This window comes from Macrotis lagotis, chromosome X (genome assembly GCF_037893015.1).
Source record: "Macrotis lagotis isolate mMagLag1 chromosome X, bilby.v1.9.chrom.fasta, whole genome shotgun sequence".
Taxonomy (NCBI): domain Eukaryota; kingdom Metazoa; phylum Chordata; class Mammalia; order Peramelemorphia; family Peramelidae; genus Macrotis; species Macrotis lagotis.
Window position 1 is genome coordinate 672,438,332 of NC_133666.1, and position 19,898 is coordinate 672,458,229.

The 19,898-nt window shown below is 43.5% G+C and overlaps 2 protein-coding genes across 4 annotated transcripts in view; one reads left to right on the top strand and one right to left on the bottom strand.

Moving 5' to 3' along the window:
• The window catches only part of BRAP (BRCA1 associated protein), a 54,965-nt gene extending 42,941 nt beyond the window's left edge, over positions 1 to 12,024 (bottom strand). The window contains exons 1-6 of one of the 2 annotated variants that reach the window (XM_074205734.1): positions 11,859 to 12,024; positions 9,841 to 10,002; positions 8,624 to 8,819; positions 7,313 to 7,502; positions 2,764 to 2,877; positions 1,395 to 1,543 (exon numbers count right to left, since the gene is read on the bottom strand). In XM_074205734.1, coding sequence (XP_074061835.1) covers positions 1,395 to 1,543; positions 2,764 to 2,877; positions 7,313 to 7,502; positions 8,624 to 8,819; positions 9,841 to 10,002; positions 11,859 to 11,943 — 896 coding nt within the window. In that variant the 5' untranslated portion in view covers positions 11,944 to 12,024. The remainder of the gene's footprint in view (positions 1 to 1,394; positions 1,544 to 2,763; positions 2,878 to 7,312; positions 7,503 to 8,623; positions 8,820 to 9,840; positions 10,003 to 11,858) is intronic. The other variant, XM_074205733.1, reaches the window with a different exon arrangement.
• Positions 12,025 to 12,239: 215 nt separating this feature from the next.
• Positions 12,240 to 19,898, top strand: part of ACAD10 (acyl-CoA dehydrogenase family member 10) — a 57,561-nt gene continuing 49,902 nt past the window's right edge. Inside the window, exons 1-4 of one of the 2 annotated variants that reach the window (XM_074205731.1) lie at positions 12,240 to 12,304; positions 16,504 to 16,545; positions 17,091 to 17,290; positions 19,745 to 19,893. In XM_074205731.1, coding sequence (XP_074061832.1) covers positions 17,104 to 17,290; positions 19,745 to 19,893 — 336 coding nt within the window. In that variant the 5' untranslated portion in view covers positions 12,240 to 12,304; positions 16,504 to 16,545; positions 17,091 to 17,103. Of the gene's footprint in view, positions 12,305 to 13,438; positions 13,619 to 16,503; positions 16,546 to 17,090; positions 17,291 to 19,744; positions 19,894 to 19,898 lie in introns of those variants that run through there. The other variant, XM_074205732.1, reaches the window with a different exon arrangement.

Sequence of the window (19,898 nt, forward strand, 5' to 3'; positions counted from 1 at the left end):
GGAAAGCAAATTTATAATTAAAATGTCCAAACTACCTGAATTATACAAGTCTATGATAATATCACTAAGTTAAGAAGGAAAAAAACCCAAAATAAAGCCTTCAGTTTACTTTGTTGTTAAAGAGGGTAAATAAAACTACCATGAAATGGAAATAACCAGGAGGAATGTTATATATGTGACACATGTATGGGGGATTATACATTTTCTATTACTTCAACTATGAATATACGATCTTTCATAAATTACTAGCAAAAAGGAAGCCTCAAAGAGCTCTCTTTGAACTTCCACTCCTACTGGTCTTCTTCCCTTAGTATCGTTTCCCCCATTGGAATGTAAGCTCTAAGTAACATAAATTTCAATTTTGTATAGGCAGGGTTCGGCAGAGTGCCTTTACGATATTATCTCATTTTTCCCCTCAGAACAAGCTGGGAGGCATGTGCTATTATCATTCTTATTTTACAGATTATGCAACTGAGTTAGGTATGGGTTAATGGACTTTTATAGGATCACATGGCAAGTAAACATCCCAGCCCATATTTGGACTCATTAAATCCTGGACTCTGGACCAGGTGCTTTGTATACTGTGGCGCCCCCTAGTGGCCTTTAAATTACTTTACCTCTCTGAGAATTTGTTTCTGTAAAAGGAAGGGGTTAAGTCTAGATAATCCCTTCCAGCTCTAAATCCTCAGTGACACTTGTCAACTGACAAGCTGATGTTACCACAGAGTCGACTGAGAATGCTTTGCCAGGTAGCTGACAGTGCTATACAAAGCCCAGGATCCACAGGCTACTACATAGGCAGGGAGCTAAGTCTCTGATAACAGGCGCCTCAGTAGTTTGCACAGGCAATTGGCAAGTCGCAGGATTGTTCTTCAAAGTAGTCCCACCTGCTAAGTCATCTGGCCACAAGTAAGAAACCTTAAATGTCTTTTTCTTAGTAATGACCATGACCTTTGGCCAGTGACTCCTAACATTTATAACAGACTAAAATAGCAGCAGTTGCTGCTTCTTTGAGGAGAAATTTGGAATAACAAGCCAACAGTGTTAGATGGCAAGCATAATTCAGTTACAAGACTTGGCCAGAGCATAGATCATAAAAATGAAAGCTTCAAATTTTGACACTTAGCTTCTGGAATGAGAGAAAAAAAATAACTCATGGTTTACTGAAAAAATCATAACTAGGGACTCAGAACCCTAAATCTATGCTGCTAAAAAGAGTTTGGTCTAAGAATGCTGATTATTCTTAAGAAAGATGGAAGGGAAGAAGACAATGAAATCTGCTTAGTACCATCCTTGATTTGTGAAACTAAATAGAAGAATGACTTTTTTTTTTTATAAATTTCAAAGAGGCTTATCATATATTTAAAACTTAAAAAAAAAGCCATCATACTTACGTAGTATCATCCCAGCGTTGTAGACACTGGCTGTGAAAACTATGGTTGCATAATGTGGTGAGTATTCCATTCACAGATTCATCCATTCTCTCTAAGCACACTGTGCATTTGGGGAGCTCTGTCAGATCCATCACTGGGAGGCTGGCACCCTGAGTATAAATGTAACCACCACCTTTCATTTCAGCATGCTAAAAGTTAATAAACTGTCACAGTAGAATGAACACTTCCTACTAACTAGGAAGTATAAACTCATTATAAAAGTTTCCAGTCAAAAAACATACCAACCTTCTAGCTCTAAAATCTATGAAGACATGGGTCTGGGAATAACAAAAAAATATTCAAAACTTTGTTTTATTTAGAAAAAGCAGTCATCAAAAATATCATCATCAGATGCAAATTCATAGGCAAACTGGCTTATTAAACTTAATATTCCTCATTTCCCCAACATTTTCTATTTTATAATAATTGTTACTAAGTTTAATTAACCCCTAGGAATAAACATGCACTTATCTATTATTTAACAGTAACAATCTAACAAAATCATCAATTACATATATATTTTTTTAGGTTTTTGCAAGGCAATAGGGTTAAGTGACTTGCCCAATACATATGCTTTTAACATATAGTACATGATGAAAATCATTTTACATTTCTAAAATCATTTTGGAAAGCATTTTGAAATTTAATATTCAATTTTTTTTTCTTGCTGGCTGGCCAGTAATTCTGTTTTGCTCAGTGGAAGTCTTCTAATATTAGACCCAGAATTTATTCCTAACCTAAAATCTAAATGATTTTACTTCAATAAAGCCCAATGAAAGGTAAAGAATAATAAAGTGCTACACTTTGGAATAATGTCAATCTAGAATATAATGCAATTAAACTGACAACTACTCAAATGAAAAATCAACTCGGGGCAAAAACTTTGCCAAATGGGCAGGCAGGTCAGAGAGATTACAAGGTGCTTTCAAAATTGCACATACAAAAATGCACATGTAGGCATATGGCTATAAGAAGGGGATTTTTGGATTGATTTCAAAACCACTCCCAATTTAACTGTCAAAGCATCACTTCATCAGTTTCAATAGTTATTTAATACAATTATTCTTTGCTATGGTTGATTTATTTTTATAAACTAAACTATTTTACTATTATAAATGAATATCTATAACAATTTTTATATAATCTTTTCCCTTTCAAGGCTTTTGTTTAATGTATTATCTTCATTTTATGTGTGATGACAATTGGACTCAAGAAGGAAGAATGACTTGTTCCCCCCCAGTCTTTACACTCACAAGAGTTATGAAGGCTCTTTTTATCACATCATGAGCATTTCCAGAAATCTTAAAAAAGGAAAATTCTTCAAACTCACATCTTCTGATTTCACCACTTCGGCCCTCTCTACATACACCAGCTGGCAAACATCTTCTTCTATTGAATTAAATTGTCGACCATTGCATGCCATATAAAAACTATCTGCATCAGCCTATGAATATAAGGAAAGGAAAGAAAAAAATAGATTACTAAGAGGAAGCGACATTTCCTCTACATTCAATATAGGCGTATCTCCAAGGAGGCATTTTCAATACTTTTATTTGGAAAAAATCAACCGACTGAAAAAAGAAATAATCTAAAGGTCCATACACAGGCTATCTTCACAGGTTGATATCCCACTAGTCTACAATGTTCTCTGGACCACAGACATTTTCTACTTGAAGTGGCAGGATGTATTTAAGTATAGAAAGCTGACGATTATTCACAATGGGCAACAGCCCATTTTCCTCAATATAATTCCCCCCACCCCCTCTTTCCCCCCAAATATTTTCTTAGAAGTTGAAAAGTAAATCTCTTCTTCCAAAGCCTGGAACCAAATCAGAACTAATGGATTCTAAAGAAGGATTTCATTTAAAAAATGTCAATAGGCACATTAGAAGAAAAAGACATCAGTACAAGTGGAATAAAGAAAAAAATTCACTTTTTTTTGAGTAAGCAAAATATACTCCCCAAAAGGGCTGTCACATGAGGGTTAAAGAAATGAGCGTCTAGTATCAGATATGATGGCTATAGGTCCAAGTTTAGACTGCCTGTAAAATAAGTCGTTCTCTAAGGTTCGTAGGGAAAAGACAAGTGGGAAGAGAAGACACAAATCTTTTGGCTACTGCAGAACAAAATTGCTACAAGGATAAAGAATCTCTCTTCTTTCCTAAATAGACACATCTTTAAAATAGCAAGATGGAATATATTTGTGTAGATAAGCTATTGCTTTTTGGTCTGGTCTCAAGAGATAAAGAATAGATGATTCCACTAAAAAAATTAGCCTCTTAGAAGCAGTTGCAAAAGCTGAATTCATTTAGATGTCTCATCACTTTCCATACTGTAAGATCAGCAAAATTTGGGAAAAGGTACAAAGCTAACACAGGAAAATGGTCTGCATAAGCTCTACCAACTTACATAGTTTGTCTGGTTATAGCACTTAGCAGCAAAAGGAAACATCATGCAAATCTACTATCGCTATAGAAAACCTACACAGATCTAGAGAAAAGATTCCCAAGATCTTTGGAAAACCAAAATTCTCTTCATTCCAAAGCTCTTGGTTCAATGTGATCTTACACCACCAGAAAGTTTTTAGGATGCTTTCATTGCCCTACAAAGGATGGAAATTCAACTTTAATTATCTAGATTAATGTTTAATAAAAGAAGGGTAAAAGATATTGGTCCTGAAATAAGAAAATAATCAGGATGGGGGTTTCTCTGCCTCATTCAACAACATAGAAACATTACACTATTATTAAGACAATTATTCATATAACTGTCAAATATTCTCTAAAATGGATCACTTACTATTAAAAATATAGTTTATTACTTCTGAGCTATATGATGTTGAGTGTTGGGGAATACCAAGAGTTCCTTTTTGGTCTAGAGTTCAGCAGGTCCGGGTAACCTACGCTCAATAGAAAGGCCTTCTCGAGAGCTCTAAGCATGCTGAGGTCAAAAAAAGCTGCCCAACTCTGCCCTCCATTTTCTTTTGTTGACAATGTGAACACACTTAGAACTCCCTTTACCTGCCTGGATGAATTATAAGTTCTTCACCAATAAATGCAATTCCCCAAAGGTCATGGCAAATGTTAGTAAACACACCTGTTCACATGGCCTACAGAATAACAACAAGGAAAACAAAATTTCATGAGCTTGTAAAAGATACAGAACAGCTCTACTAAGTTACAAAAATTGGAAGAAAAAAAAATTTAAGAATAGAAAATGGGACCTGAGAAGAAAAAATGACAGTATTATCTACATAACTTTTTAAGGAATGCTATGAATGCGACAATTTTGAACTTTGTGTTGTGAGTGGCTTAGCAGATGCTCAGACTGGGATAGCTGACACTTTTAAGAAGGGGGATAGAGCAACATATAATGCTTATTCTAGCAATGTCAGATTGCTATCAGTTGGTGAGAACACAGAACTAATGATAACAAGGTCGTGGAATAATCTCCACATGGACAAGCAAGCTTTAGACTTTTCCTGATCCCAGACTTAGCCAACAAATGTCGATACTTTACTACAGAACTATATGGATAATCTGCTATAAAATAGCAAATCCACCATCTCTATTTGAAAAACACCTCAAAATACAGTCATGGTAGATATCAATAGTCATCTTCATGAACAAAAAATGGTACTTAATTACAAGAAAAATAATTACACTAAAGGAACAAGAGGATAAGTTTGGTGATTTTAGTAGCTTCAAAGACAAGACATAGTCCCTTTGTGTTTTTTTTTTGAGTCCATTCACATCTTTTCTCCATTTGGCCAACATGGATCTTATAAACTTGAGAGCAAAGAATCTCTTTTCTGCACTGTCAGACCCAGGTCAAATAATTTGATGGTTAAGCGAACCGATGATTGTTTAAGTGAAAGTCATTAAGATACACAGAGTTTGAGCTAAATCATATATAAATAGTGGCTTGTCTTCCTTTCCCCACATCTTCATCCCACTCCTTCTAGCTAAATAGAGTTTCAAGAACCATTTTCTCAATTTGCAAAGTTCTGCAACGATTTTTTTTTTTGCAAGGCAACAGGGTTAAGTAATTTGCCCAAGGCCACACAGCTAGGTCATTATTAAGTGTCTGAGGCCACATTTGAACTCAGGTCCTCCTGACTCCAGGGCCAGTGGTCTATCCACTGTGCCACCTAGCTGCCCCCTCCAATGATTTTTTTTTTAGGTTTTTGCAAGGCAAATGGGGTTAAGTGGCTTGCCCAAGGCCACACAGCTAGATAATTATTAAGTGTCTGAGACCAGATTTGAACCCAGGTACTCCTGACTCCAGGGCCGGCGCTTTATCCATTACACCACCTAGCTGCCCCCTCCAATGATTTTTAAAGGACTTTGCACAATAAAGTGACAATAGGTGATTTAAGTACTCTTAGTTTTGCCCTGATACTGAGATCCATTTTTTCACTTGTGGAGTGTGTTTAATATGGACAATGTATGTACGCTCAACATCAACATGCAAATGTGGCTCAGAGTGCTATTTTCTCTTTCTGGTGTTGTAAGAGCAGAAGTGTCAGACTGGAATTTCAGCCTGAACTGGTTAACTAAGGAAATGCTTAATAAAATGAATAAAAAAAATAAGGTCAGTATGTGGCCAGCAAGGCCACATTCATCTGAATTTGACACTTTGTTGCAGAACAGAGAAAATACAGCCTTTTCCTCCCTTATGGTCACCTTGCGGCTGTTGTTCCTGTCATCAATCTTGCATTCCTATAGAGATGAAGTAGGATGGTGCTAGGTCTGGGCATCTGTGGTAGCGTTTATATCCTCCCACCCACAAATTCTTTTTGTTGTTGTTGTTGTTGTTTTGCCTTTAAGCATCTGAGGCCAGATTTGAACTCCAGGGTTGGTGCTCTATCCACTGCCCCACCTAACCACCCCCCACCCACAAATTCTTGTGATCTGTCAGAGACCAAGGCACACCTTTTGCCAACCAGCTTGTCTGGACTTCATTTAATTAGGACAAATTTAGGGAGGATTTTTACAGGCAAGGTGAAGGAATCACGATAACAAAACTGTATTTTAAACTTGTTGACCTAATTTAAACAAAATGATAGGCAAAAGAGAAACACAAAAATGAAAAATTAAGGGTTTTATAATCTTCAAATTATCTTAAGTTTTAAATGTTTTTCTAACTTCTTCTTTCAAATTAACAATATGATATACATCTAGCAATGAACTGAATTTTGGACCTTCTTCTTTTGCCTAATAGTATCAGTGGAGGAAAAAATAGGCCATCATTTTACCAGGTTTCTCAATATTTACTTAAAGAAGCAATTCTGGGGACAACTAGGTAGCACAGTGGATAGAGCACGGGCCCTGGAGTCAGGAGTACCTAAATTCAAATCTGACCTCAGACACTTAATAATGACCTAGCTGTGTGGCCTTGGGCAAGCCACTTAACCCCATTTGCCTTGCAAAAAAAATAAAATAAAATAAAGAAGCAATTTCTAACCTCAATTTTGCAACAGCCCAGTAATCTCAAGAGGTATCATAACACTTGGTCTCTCATGTTTAAAAATCAATTTTAAAATAATGTATGTCACAACACTTTTTTAGAGAAGATAAGGGAGGGTGGGGGGGGAAGAAAAATAGAATACTGCAACTCAAAAATTTATTGCTAAATGAAAACTACTAAACTATTAGTCACCACATGGCAAAAAAAAAAGGAGGAATTCCAATAGTGTTCACATCATTGGCAATGTAAATGGAGTTCAGTTCACATCAATGTTCTAGGTTATATTCAGAGAAATGTATTTTAATTATTTTATGTGAAAAGTTTCTGATCCCATACTGCTAGAATCAAGAGTCACACAGTTCCAAATGCAGATTCTGCAACCATGAGGTCTTTAATATCTGAACTCATACCTGTGCACTGAACTTTATCAGCACCATATACTGGTTGGGAGTAGAGTCTCTGATTATTTTCATGTGCTCAATGACTTCATTAAAAGGAGCAACGAACTTCATGAGGTCATGGCTGGTCATTGTAGCTGGGACTGTGAGCACACACAGCATTGCACTGCGACGCACGTCTTCTTTTAACGAGGTCATCTTACTAAAGAGACAACAACGAGACTGTCTTGAAGAGAGGAACCATGGTGAGATTGGATAACACTAAGGAGGCAATGCCATTGGAAGGGGTGTCTCACTGATTGACTACTCACTTTATTGAGAACACACCCATCCAAAGGAGAAACGATCACTTCAAAATTATTTGCACAGTTTAACAAATAAAGTTTTAAGATTTAACTTAAGACATGTTATTTATTTGTACTGGGAAAATAATGATCGCTTTAAAAAAATCATTTGCTACTGGTAGAAAGCAGGGTTTTATGCCTAAGAAGTTCAAAACCTCAGGGAATGCATGTTATGCCTTTGCAGTTTTGAAGATCATAGAAATGATGACCCCCATTAGAACCAATGTAGTGGAGAACAAATCATCCAGCAGTTGAGTTAATCTTTGAAATGGCACAATTCACTCTAGCTGCCAGGAACCAACTGCTAACCCCATTTACCAAAACAATTCTCAGAGGACAAATGGGTACAATCTGAGTTGGTTGAGTTTCTCTCAGGGAGTCCTGACAGGTACCAGAACATCCAGATGTCACTTAATAAGCTGCCTAGACAAGAGGTCTCAGCTGACCCAGAGCCAACTGGTGATTACTAGGAGCTGATAATCCATTTTGTGGATGTTCTAAATATCCTTTTTTTCCTCAAGCAAACTGGGCATTTTCCCAGCCTTGCTTGGGAGTTACTCTTCCACAAGAGAGGGCTGAAAAAGCAGATGAAATATTTATCAGTTAATTAACTTGTTGTAGGAGCTTTAGCAAAAAGTCAGATGAGAGAAGAAGCTGAGATTAGGGATTCTCAATGTTAATAATACTCTTCCCCAAAATCTCCCTTCAAAGTATCCGCCTCCATTATTACTTTATGAGCAGATCAATACTATTACTGGAAACTATTAAGAAAGAAAACCATCAGGTCTAGCCATCAAACCAGTCTAGGGTCATAAAACAATATTACCATTCCAGAGGCAGCACTAAGGAAATGCCATCACCCTCAAGTTTCATCTCTGGGCACCAGGCACACTATCCAAGTCTGTCTCCGAGGGGGAAAAAAAAAAGATTCCCTGGTACACACTTGTACCCATCCAATTCAGAAGGAAGTATTTCTTACTTTGTTTTGTACAGGTGCATTATGCCATGAACTATTTCAACTGATGGGTTTCCACTGAAGAATGAAATCTGGTCTGGAAGTTGCTTAGAGGGAGAATCTGGAACCATTTCTTTACTGTGATTTCCATTTCTACTTTTCTCAGGAGAGGATGATGCCTCTGAAGACTTTCTTTCTTCCATTGTAGCTTTCATCACATCTTTCATAAATCAAAAGTTTTGATAAATTTTATAAGGTTATATATTAAACTGCATTAGGAAGCTAATTATTCTCAAGGAGTTCAATTTCACATGAGAAGACCATCAAGACATTAATAACATCACATAGGTGTTCCTAAAAGATTTTTCGGCATATCCAAAACCATACCTTAGTTAGATTTTGTGGTTTCAATGCTCATATTTGGCAGAGAAAACTCTATACTGCCATTTAAACAAACTCCCTAAATAATTAAATATGGGCATGAAAAAATGAACTGGACACTTTTGACATTTTTTTTTTGCTTTTGCAAGGCAATGGGGTTAAATGACTTCCTTAAGGTCACACAGCTAGGAAAATATTAAGTGTCTGAGGCTGGATTTGAACACAGGTCCTCCTGACTCTGGGGTCAGTGCTCTATCCAATGCACCACTTAGCTGAAATCAACATTTTTGATAATTTCTAAGGACTTTACACTTTTCGTGGTATGCTTGTATGCAAATGTTTTTTATACATATGTTCAAGGTTAATATTGTTTGAAAAGTAGATCTACCAGTTTTGGCCATTTAAGTTTTAGTATTGGGACAGTTAGGTAGTACAATGGATAGAGCAACAGTCCCTGGAGTCAGGAAGACCCGAGTTCAAATGTGACCTCAGACACTTAATAATTATGCAGCTGAGGGACCCTGGTCAAGTCACTTCCTTGCAAAAAATAAAAATAAAAAACTCCTCTAAATGGAGCAAGTAAGCACAACAATGGGAATAGATAACAGATTTATTTGGACTGATTGGGGATTTGTCATTCAGTTATGAGGCAGTTTCTCTACTACTTCCAATAAAGGCAAATGTAATTTGTTAGAATTCATTTAAAAAGTAGTTGGACAAGATTAAATTAGGACTTACCTATTAAGCACAGAAAATTACGGTAAAGAGACTAAAACAATAGACTTACTGAACAAGTATGAAATAATCATCTAGATGCATAAAACAATCCAATAAGAAATTCAAGTCATTTGAAAACTTACCTGGGTTAGATTTTATAGTTTCAATGATCATATCTGTCATTTCTCGCCGGCCAAGATGCTGGTGTATAATTGCTGCTTTCTCCACTGGTGCCTTTCCTTCTAAATGGACCTTAGCTGAAGCTAGTGTCTTTTCTTTGATTTCTTCATCAGACATTTCCCTAACTAAGTAAAACAGAACTAATTAGTATGACATAGTGACTGTCCAAGATGGCAAAACAAACTCCTCCTCACGCCAATAAAAAAACAAGCAGATCTGAGGAACAGAACAGTCATTGTGCAGCTTCTATATTATTAAAGAAGTTGGGAAAACATCTTTTCACTTTTTTTAGCAGTCTGGGATAAGGAGGGAGGGGAAGAAGAGGAAGGGATGAGCATTTAATTACTATAAACATCTGTAGGTCTGTTTTAATGACATGAACTTGTAGAAAAAAACAGTCAGAAAAAGAGTCCTGAGCCTCAAGTCAACAAGTCAACTGATATAATTTTTAAAGTTTTTGTTTTTTAATTAGTAAGGCCAGGGGTTTGAATATGTGATGTAAAGTACCATAAAAACATTTCTGTTCCTAAAATAATGTGTGTTTACAGTTTTCAAAGCATTTTCATATACATTAGCTCAGTTGATCCTCAATATAATTCTGTAAAATAAATGTTTACCATTTGCAATGACAGGATCAAGGAGCTGGAAGAGACCTTAGATACCATGGAATATAATCTCATTTTGCATGAATTAAGGCTCAGAGAGATTAAACATCTTATCCACATACCATTCAGCAGGGAAATCAAAGAACTCAGAACAGAACCCAAGGCTTTCGACTCCTAGCTTAAGTTCCTTCCTCTATTTTACACTGCCTCCTTACAGAAATGAAGACACCGAACTATACAATACTAGAAGAGACCGATCTCCATGAAACCGGTAGTTCCTTCACTAACAATCACAGCCTGCCCATGCCTAAGAAGCACAGTGAAATTCCTATTCATCTCCTTACCTAAATATGCTGCAAGAGGTCTCCCAATGTGCTGGAGGCCTTTTTTGATTTCTCCGGACACCTCAAAAATACCAGTGAAGCATGCACTATCCAAATGTATATAGTCTTTTTAAAAATTTATGCCAGTCCTTCTTAATTCCTTCTGTGACAAATGCTCTAACCTGCTCATAAACATCAAGGCTCTCTCTCTTTCCCTTTTGGGAATATTCATTTTAAATCCTTCTGAGACTGGATCATTCACAACTCTTGGTCGTAACACCAGCACCACATCGGTATTAAAAATATGCCTTTGTTTCAGGGAAAATTTTGAGGCCATTAGGAGAACCTCGGCATTTCCCAGATGGACCCCATCTTGTTCTTTTCCTCAAGTGAGTGTAGCAAAACGTGACATCTGACCAATGGCCGCTCCGTTGTCTGGCAGACTTGTGAGTCTGTGGCTTCACTCGGCTTCTATGCCCCGACAAGCAGCAGTGTCACCCACGGACAGAAGCGCCAGCTGACCCTACCTTCCCCTAGGAAGTCTCCGCTGGACGCTACCCTGGATCTCCATGGGAACGCCAAACCCTTGGCCAGGAGCCTTGCCCGTGATTTTCTCTTTCTCCCCTATAAAGGGGGCCCCGTCTCCTCCATCAGACTGCGGCTCCCCAGGGCAGGGCCTGCCTTTTGCCTGTCTTTGTCTCCTCCCCGGCTGCCAGCCCGTGGCATCTCGGGGGGCCGCCTCGGGGGCCCTGGGCCCCCACCTTCCTCTGCTATCATTCACTCTGTCATCGAAAGCACCGGCAGACCGACTCCCGAGGCGCCCTCCTTCCGACCCCCCCGAGGAGCTGGCGGTTGGGGTGCCGCGTCCCCCATTCTGGGGATCAGGGCAGGTCCTGGCGGGGGCGCCCACCTGGGGGGAGGGGAGGGAGAGGAGGGGGGGGCTGTTCCGTGCTTGTTCGTGGGAGGGAGGAGCCCGGGGGCCGCGCCCCGGGGGCCGGGCAGCCCGCCGCCCCCTGCCCCGCTGCCCTCCCCCCGCCCGGCCCGGGCACTCACCGGCGGCCGCGTTGAAGCCGAAGCCGGCGGGCAGGGGCGAGTGGTCCGCGAGCTCCAGTCGGATCACAACCAGTGACACACTCATAGGGCGGGCAGGCGCGGCCCGGCGCGGGCCCCGGCGGGCCCAGGCGGGGACGGGGCGGGCCGGGCCGGGGGCGACGAGGCGGGCCCCTGCCCGGGCGGCTGGGGAGGGGCGCGGAGGCGGGCCGCCGGGCCGCGGGGCCCCGGCTGTCTCTGCGGCCACGGCCGGCCCCGCGCTGCCCCGGGCGCTGGCCTCTCCTCGGGAGCCCGACGGGAAGCCAGCGGCCGCGAGCGCCGCCACTTCCGCCTCCCGGCCGCCGTCCGCGGGTCACTGGCGGGGCCGGGCCACGTGAGCGGGCACGTGACGCGCGGGGCGGGGCCCGGTTGGGGGCGGGGCCGTCACGTGGGCCGAAGGCTCGGAGCAGGTGAGCACGCTCGGGCTGCGCCTCCGCGCGCTCCCTCCCCCTCCCTCCCCCCCCCCCCCCCCCGCGCGAGCTGGGGGGCCTGCGGCGGCGGCCGGGCGTTAGAGGAGTTGGGGGCCCCGCCTGGAGGAGGCGGGGCCAGAGCCCGAGGGAGGCGGGGCCTGAGCCAGCCAGGGCGGGGCCAGAGGGGGCGGGGCCGGAGCCAGCCGGGGCGGGGCCAGAGCCCGAGGGAGGCGGGGCCAGAGGGGGCGGGGCCGGAGCCAGCCGGGCGGGGCCAGAGGGGGCGGGGCCGGAGCCAGCCGGGGCGGGGCCAGAGCCCGAGGGAGGCGGGGCCAGAGCCCGAGGGAGGCGTGGCCGGAGCCAGCCGGTGAGGGTAGCACTGCAGGCCCTGATGCCCCCCCAGGCCCTCAGGTGGCAAGCGCCTCCTGGGCCTCGGTCTCCTCACCTGCAAAATGAGGGAGGGGGAGCTCCTTGGGACCGAGGTCCTGCCTGCAGCCCCCGCCTCCTCAGGCCTAGCTGCCTTTGGACCGCTCTACCCTGCCCCAGGTGCCAGGCTGCAGCACTTATTAAGTACCTGATGCATACAAAGTCCCAGGGCATCCCCCTGCCCGGAGGCTTGCAAAGGGCACCACACCCTTCTCTCCTTTGGCTCTAGGAGGCAGCCGCTACAGGTGTGATTGTGCCCATCTGTCAGCTGAGAAAACAGGCCAAGCCGCCAGCCCTGGCGGGAGGGGGGTGTCAAACAACCAGTTAGGCCCAAGGTCTCTGCTGGAGGGTGCAAAGAAAGCAAAAGCAGCACCTGCCCCAGGGAGCCCCCCTCTAATGGGGCGACCCAGACCCCTGGAGGAAAGGAGCCGGGCTGAGAAGAGACTTCTTGGAGAAGGAGGCATTTGCTATAACAGAGTCACCATTTGAAATCATGTCTTGGGACCCCAAGTTCAAAGCTCTGGCAACACTGTTAGACCTTGTTGAGGTCTCTAGGACCCTTTGCCCTAAACTTTGAGTCCAGCCGGACTGCGGTTCAAATCCTGTTTGCTAGCTGGGTGACCTTGGTTTAAGTCTCTTTACCTCTATGGTAACCAACTGCTACAAAGAAATGCCCTCAGAGGTAATTAGCTCCCTGGCTCTGTCTTCAAGCATTGGCCAGATCCCCTCAGGATCTCCTCCATCCTCAGATCCAGTGGTCCCTCTTCCTGTTCTCACACTCACTGCCAGACTTCATTCCCTTCTGTGAACCTCAGACTCCTCATCTCAAAAATGGGGATAGTCATCTTGCTGCTTCCTGCCTGCTTCACGGGGATGTGTCTGGGGCCTATGGTAAGGACAATAGTCCAGGCAGACTGTCCTCAGGGAGCTGACATTCTTATGGGGAACAGGTGTACCAGGAAGTCAATAGCTCCATTATTTCTGGAGGCAAAGAGCCGGCGAAAGGCTGGGATCAGGAGAGACTTCTGGGGAAGGCTGAGCTGGGAGCTTGGCAATCCAAGACCCATCCGGGTGAGGGGAGGATCAGCATGTGCAATGGTGTAGAGATGGAAGTGTTAGAAACTTGAGGGAGGAAGGTAAGTGAGAGGCTCTTGGAAGAGTCCAGGTGAGAGGTGAGGGTTGGAACTCAGGTGGGGGTCAGGTGAGTGGAGGCATTTCTCTTGCCAATCACCTACCTGAAGCTACAGAGCTAGTCATTGTCACATCCTGGATTTGAATCCTGATCCTTGTGACTCAGAATGCCTGGGAGTGTGCAAGAATGCAAAGACAAATTGGGAGAGAGGACATTGAACTGGAATGTTCCCAGGATGGCCTGGGAAGCCCCAAATTACCTGATGAAGATTCCTTGAGCTTTCTGGAGCTCTCCAGAAACCCAAAGGGTCTCCTAAACTTTAAGCTTTGGCATCAGAGATCAAAGGAACATAGATTCAGTGCTATAAGAGACTTTAGGGGACCTTAAAATCCAACCCTCCATTTTTAATAGATCAGGAAACTGAGGCCCAAAGAGTTTCAGTGACTTGGGCCAAACTTGGGCCAAACTTGTGCCAGCTTTGGGTTGGGACAGAGTTCCAAACCTGCCTCACATATCTCCTAGCTGCTGGACCCTGGGCAAATCATTAACTTCTCTCAGATTCAATTTTTTTCTTTTTATTCAGAATGAGAAGAGTGGGACTTAGTGGGTTCTAAATCAAAGATCCCTTAGTTGCCTATGAGGCACCTAAAGAAGAGTCAGGTCTTACTGACTCCTCAGTCTGGGGCTTTACCCCCATCTTCTTCCCATCTTCCTTGTCAACCCTGGGGTGAAAATAAAGTCTAAGCCAGAAGGGACCTGGGGACACATCCAGTCACCATCTCATTTTGCAAGTTTGTGGCTCAGAGAAAAGTGACTTGCCCAAGGTGCCACAGCAGATTGATGCCAGAACCAGAGTCAACCTCTCCTGCCTTTCTGTCCCACTGAGTATCCGGTGACCACAAGGAATTCCACTAGTGTCCTGTCAAAATGTTTGTCCAATAAGAGAGCTCAAGATAGCTTCCTTGGTCACCTTTTCTGGGTGATTCCAAATTTTAGGCTCTACTGACCTTGGTGGCTAGGTAGGGGCCACCAGGAACCCAGCCTAGCCAGGTATAGAGATCAGTCCTTATATGACACTGGCAACATCTCTTCTCTCCTAGCCTCAGTTTCCTTTTTAGTCAAACAAGGATAATAAATGGGATTTTTTTTTATTACTCCCCTCACTAAAATGAGAAGACATTATAGGCTGTGTTTAGGGAGAGAGAGAGAGAGAGAGAGAGAGAGAGAGAGAGAGAGAGAGAGAGAGAGAGATCCCTTTTGTGTATAGAATTAAGTCAATCCAGTGCAACCTATCCTTAATGGATCCAAGAGACCTTTATTTATCACTATCCTATGAGCTGGATGTTGTAGGCATCAATGTTCCTGTGCAGTTCTGTCTTCCTCTCAAACCTGTTCCTCTTCCAGACTTTGCTAATGCTATCAAAGGTGTCAAGCTGATACATTCCTGTCAGCTCCCCAGGCTCAGAGCCATCCTCCGCTGCTCACTCTTACCTGTCTAGTCAGGTACCTGCTGCATCTTGCCATTTTCCCTTATATTTGGTCACCCAGCCACCATATTGGATGACATATTGGGGTCACTTAGGTGTAAGTGGACTGAAGGGCGGGTTATGAAGAGTTTTCCTTCCTTTGATCCTGGAGGTAATAGGGAGCCACTAGAGTTTATTGAAGAAAGGGTGAAATAATCAGACTTGCAGAGTAGAAGTGTACTCTCCACTGTAAGTGGGGAGAGACTTGAGGAAGGAAGACCAACCAACAGCTATTGCAATGTGGCAAGATGAGGCAGCATGTGGGGATGTGCCAGTGATGGCAGTGTCAGAGGAGAGTTGGGGTATACCGAGACTTTTAAAAAAAGGCAGAATGAATAAGATTTGGCAACTTGTGAGATGGGGGGATAAAGAAGAGGGAGTTATTGGGGATGACACCTGAGTTAATAATGTGGGTGTCTGGGAGGATGTTGGAACCCTTGATAGTAACAGGAAAGCCAGGAAGAGGGCAGTGTTTGGGGGGAAATGAATGAGTTCAGTTTAGGATATATTGAATTTAATGTGTCTATGGGACATTGGATTTAAGATATCTAATGTGCAGTTGGAGAATTGAGTCTGGAGTTAAATGAGAAGTTAGGGCTGGATAAACATGTGAAAATTGTCTTAAACATCATGAATGAATCTATGGGAACTGATAAGATCACTAAGTGAGATAACATAGAGGAAGAAAAGAGGATCTAAAACAGACCTTCCTAGGACATCTATGGTGAGGGTTGTGACTTTGATGAAGAGCTAGAAAAGGAGGCTGAGAAGGAGTGATCAGATGGACAGGAGGGAAACCAGAAGAGATGGATGCCCCAAAAAACTAGAGAAGGAGAAGAGAAGGCAAGGTCCAGGGAGAGGCAGCAGCCAAGCCAAGCCAGATGGCCTATGTTTTTACATCCTTCCATAGTCATGTCATCTTATATGTTGACACATATGATAGCCTATAAACAACCTGAGGGCAGAGACTCCTTGTATCCCTGGCACTTAGTCTTGTAGCTATTAGTATTTGTTATTTGTTGGTTGATTAATATATTTTCTTGAATCAAATAATACATTCCTTTTCGTTCCTCTTTCCTTTTCTGCCTCCTCTGCATTTCAAAACAAAAATGAGACAGTTCCTGCCCTCAAGAATGTTATATTCTACTGAGAAAATATAGGTGAGTAAATAAAAGCTATATGTAAAGTAAATTGAACAGGAAAGAGTTCAATTTTGCTATCCACATTTCACAAGAAGTAAACTAAGGCACAGAAATGCCACACTCCAAAGTGGACAGAAGAGTCATTCAAGTCAATCTGCAAGCATTTATAATGCCCATGTTAGGCGCTGCTCAGAGTGTCTATATAAAGAAAGGCAAAAACAGTCTCTGGTTGAAGGGGCTCCCATTCTGATGGGGTTCACACAGTATGGCTATGGAGTGGAGGGACTGTGGGAAAGGCAGGAGCAGCTGGGAAGGGCTGGGATGGCAACTGGGAAAGCCTCCCACATAAGATGGGATTTGAGCTGAATCTGGAAGAAAGCCCAGGGGTTTGGACCAGGAGGGAGAACACCTTAGCTCCATATGGATGATCCTCTGTCCACTTGGGACTTGGGAGGAGGGTCTGGGGAACTGCTGGGAGAAGACCCTATGTCTGACCTGCATCTTCTCATAATGTGACAGCAGCCAAGCCAAGACAGATGAATCATGTTTCTCTTCTCGAATAGCTCTGGTCTCATCATGGGCTTCCTAAGGCTATTCCGTTGCTCTCCCATCCTGGGGGCCTGGAGATCTGCCCGACTGAAGCCGATCCAGATCTGGGTTCAGCATCCACCTCGATGGAAACACTCTGGAGGGGGCCCCTACAAAGCTGTGATCTTTGACATGGGTGGGGTTCTCATTCCTTCTCCATCCTCAGTGGCTGCAGGTGAGCTTTACTGGATGATGTTTCTTTTGAGGACCCTGGGGATGTAGATAGAGTTCCAGACACTGGAAGGCAACTGCCACATACATTCTCTTGTGATGGAGGTGGCAGATGGTGGAGTGCAGCAGAGAGTAGGGTCTGGGGCATCTAGTTGTCAGAGAGCATCGACTCTGGAGCACCTGAGTCATTTGAAATTGCTAGCTATATGATCCTGGGAAAGTCACTAACCCCTACTTGCCTCACCAAGAAAAAAAAAAGAGAGAGAGAGTAAAGGTTGGAGGTTAGGACTCGTCCACTGCCCTTGCCTGGGTACAAACCTTAGACAAGACTCTTCTCATGTTGGAGTTTCTTTTTACTCACCCAGCAAATGAGGAGGATGCAATACACCCCCTCTAAGGGGCTGTCTAGCTTCCAGAGTTAGAATCCTAGAAGTTTTATAGAACTGATTCCAAAACCCAAGGGCCTACTGCAAAATAATGATGATAATAATAATTTAAGCCAACATTTATATATGCCAGCCACTGTGGTAAGTGCTTTATAATTATTATTTCAGAGGATCCTCACAACTACCCTGGAAGGTAAGGGCTGGCATCATCCCCTTTCACAGATGAGGAAACTGAGGCAGAAAATGAAGTGACTCGCCCCTGGGGTCACATAGCTAGCAAGCATCTAATCTGGATTTGAACTCAGGTCTTCCTGACCACATGTCCAGTGTTCTGGGCCACAAGCTATCTTGGAACACTACTTCATGATATGTTTGGTGTGAAAAAGCTACCTTTAAGGGCTATTTTTGAAATCCCTTCCACCTTTTTTTTTTTTAAAGGCTAGACCAGTCATATCATTGTTAGAGGGAGTTTCTGAGGCAGAAACTCTTTCCACCTATACATACAGCTAGCTTTTGCGGAGCAGCCTGAGTCTTTCTTTGTCAGAGGTGGTACCTGGACCTGAGCCTTCTCAGGGAGCATAATGGATATACTGAGTACTAATCCAATTAATTAATTAATTAATAGATGGATTAATAGAAACAACAATAGGATTAACAGATAATAAATAATAGATTAAATCCTTCATTGGGCCTCTCATCCAGCACTGCAGGTAGCCTCTCTCAATGAGAATGTAATATTTCCAGGACAAAGGCAGAAGCCCCATTGGTCCATTTGAGAAGAGGTTTCCGATGTATTTTTGCCTCCTTGACTGATTGGCAGAAGAGGAAAAAACCCCAAGAGTAGGACAAGGACCCTTTTTGTGCATTTGGAGAAATTTGGGACAGAATAGGCCCACTAGTGTGTGCTGCTGTTCAGAGGGTGCTGTCCACCCCTACTGACCCCCAACTCACACTCCTAGCCTCCGTGCCCCTGGAGAAGGGAGCACCCTTGAGAGCCGCCTTCTCCAGGGAGGTTCAGGTCAGGTGTCCCATTCTTCAGTGGACCAAGGGTCTCAGGGCTGCCAAAGGGAGCCCCTGACCTTAGGGAGTAGGGTAACTGGACTGTTGTCTTCTTTATTTTCCACATCCCCTTCCCCCACCAAAGGCAACAGGGTGTGTCAGTACTCATGGGACCACAGAGTAGAAGTGGACCCCAGAAGACCTCTGGTTCAACTCCTCGTTTTGGAAACTGAGGACCTCAGAATCACAGAACCTTCTTACCGTCACATGGACCAAGTCAGGATTCAGACTTTTTCTACTGCTCCACAAAGCCTCCTGTTGTTAGGGGGAGGAAAACTAAAGAATGACAAACTGAGAGAAAAGATGGGGTCGAGAAAAGTTAGAGATCTGGAGTTGGGATCTGGGCCACTTTTGAGACCTTCAGAGGCCTCTATCTTCTCTTCCATAAAAAGGGGGGGATGAGATGATCCCCAAGACCCCTTCTTTTGTGGCTGTTGGACTATGCAGAGAATGGAAAATAATGCAGATAGAAACAAGTAGACCAAACCCTCTCAGATTGTTTCTATGACCATCTGTTTGCAGGGGCCTTGGAGTTGGTTACTGTCTACTGTTACCATTTGCATGGAGAAGTTTCTTTTTGGTTGTCAAATTGATTAGATGAAGGTGATTTAGACATCATACTCCAGGAGGCTTCTAGGGGCTGAGGCTGAAGGGTGGGTAGAAGAGGGACCAGAGGGATGCTCTTAGGGCTCCACCACTCATTAACTAGATGAGAGGCCACCGGGCTGGTCCCTGACCCCATTTGTAGTTTCCTCCCTTCTGGAAGGTGTCACTGCTCTATGAACGTGGCAGAACTTTGCGACCTTGTCCCTGATTATCTCTGTGAGGGTCCTGTACCATTTCCCTCTGAGTGCAAGGGATGCAGGACCCAGGCAGGGATGAAACCACGAATGGGTTTTGTTTGTCCCGGCTTCCCTTGGCCACTCTGTGGCTGCTCTAAGAAGAACAGCAGACCTGGACATCCTGACTTTGTTGGCTGTGTTTGCCTAATGGGGCTCTTTTGCTTTCTCTAGAATGGGAGGTACAGAATCGAATTCCTTCCGGAACTATCATGAAGGCCCTAGTGGCTGGTGGAAAACAGGGGCCCTGGATGAAATTCATGAGAGGAGAGATGACCGTGGAGGACTTTTTACAAGAGTTTGAATTGCACTGCTCAGAGATGGTGAG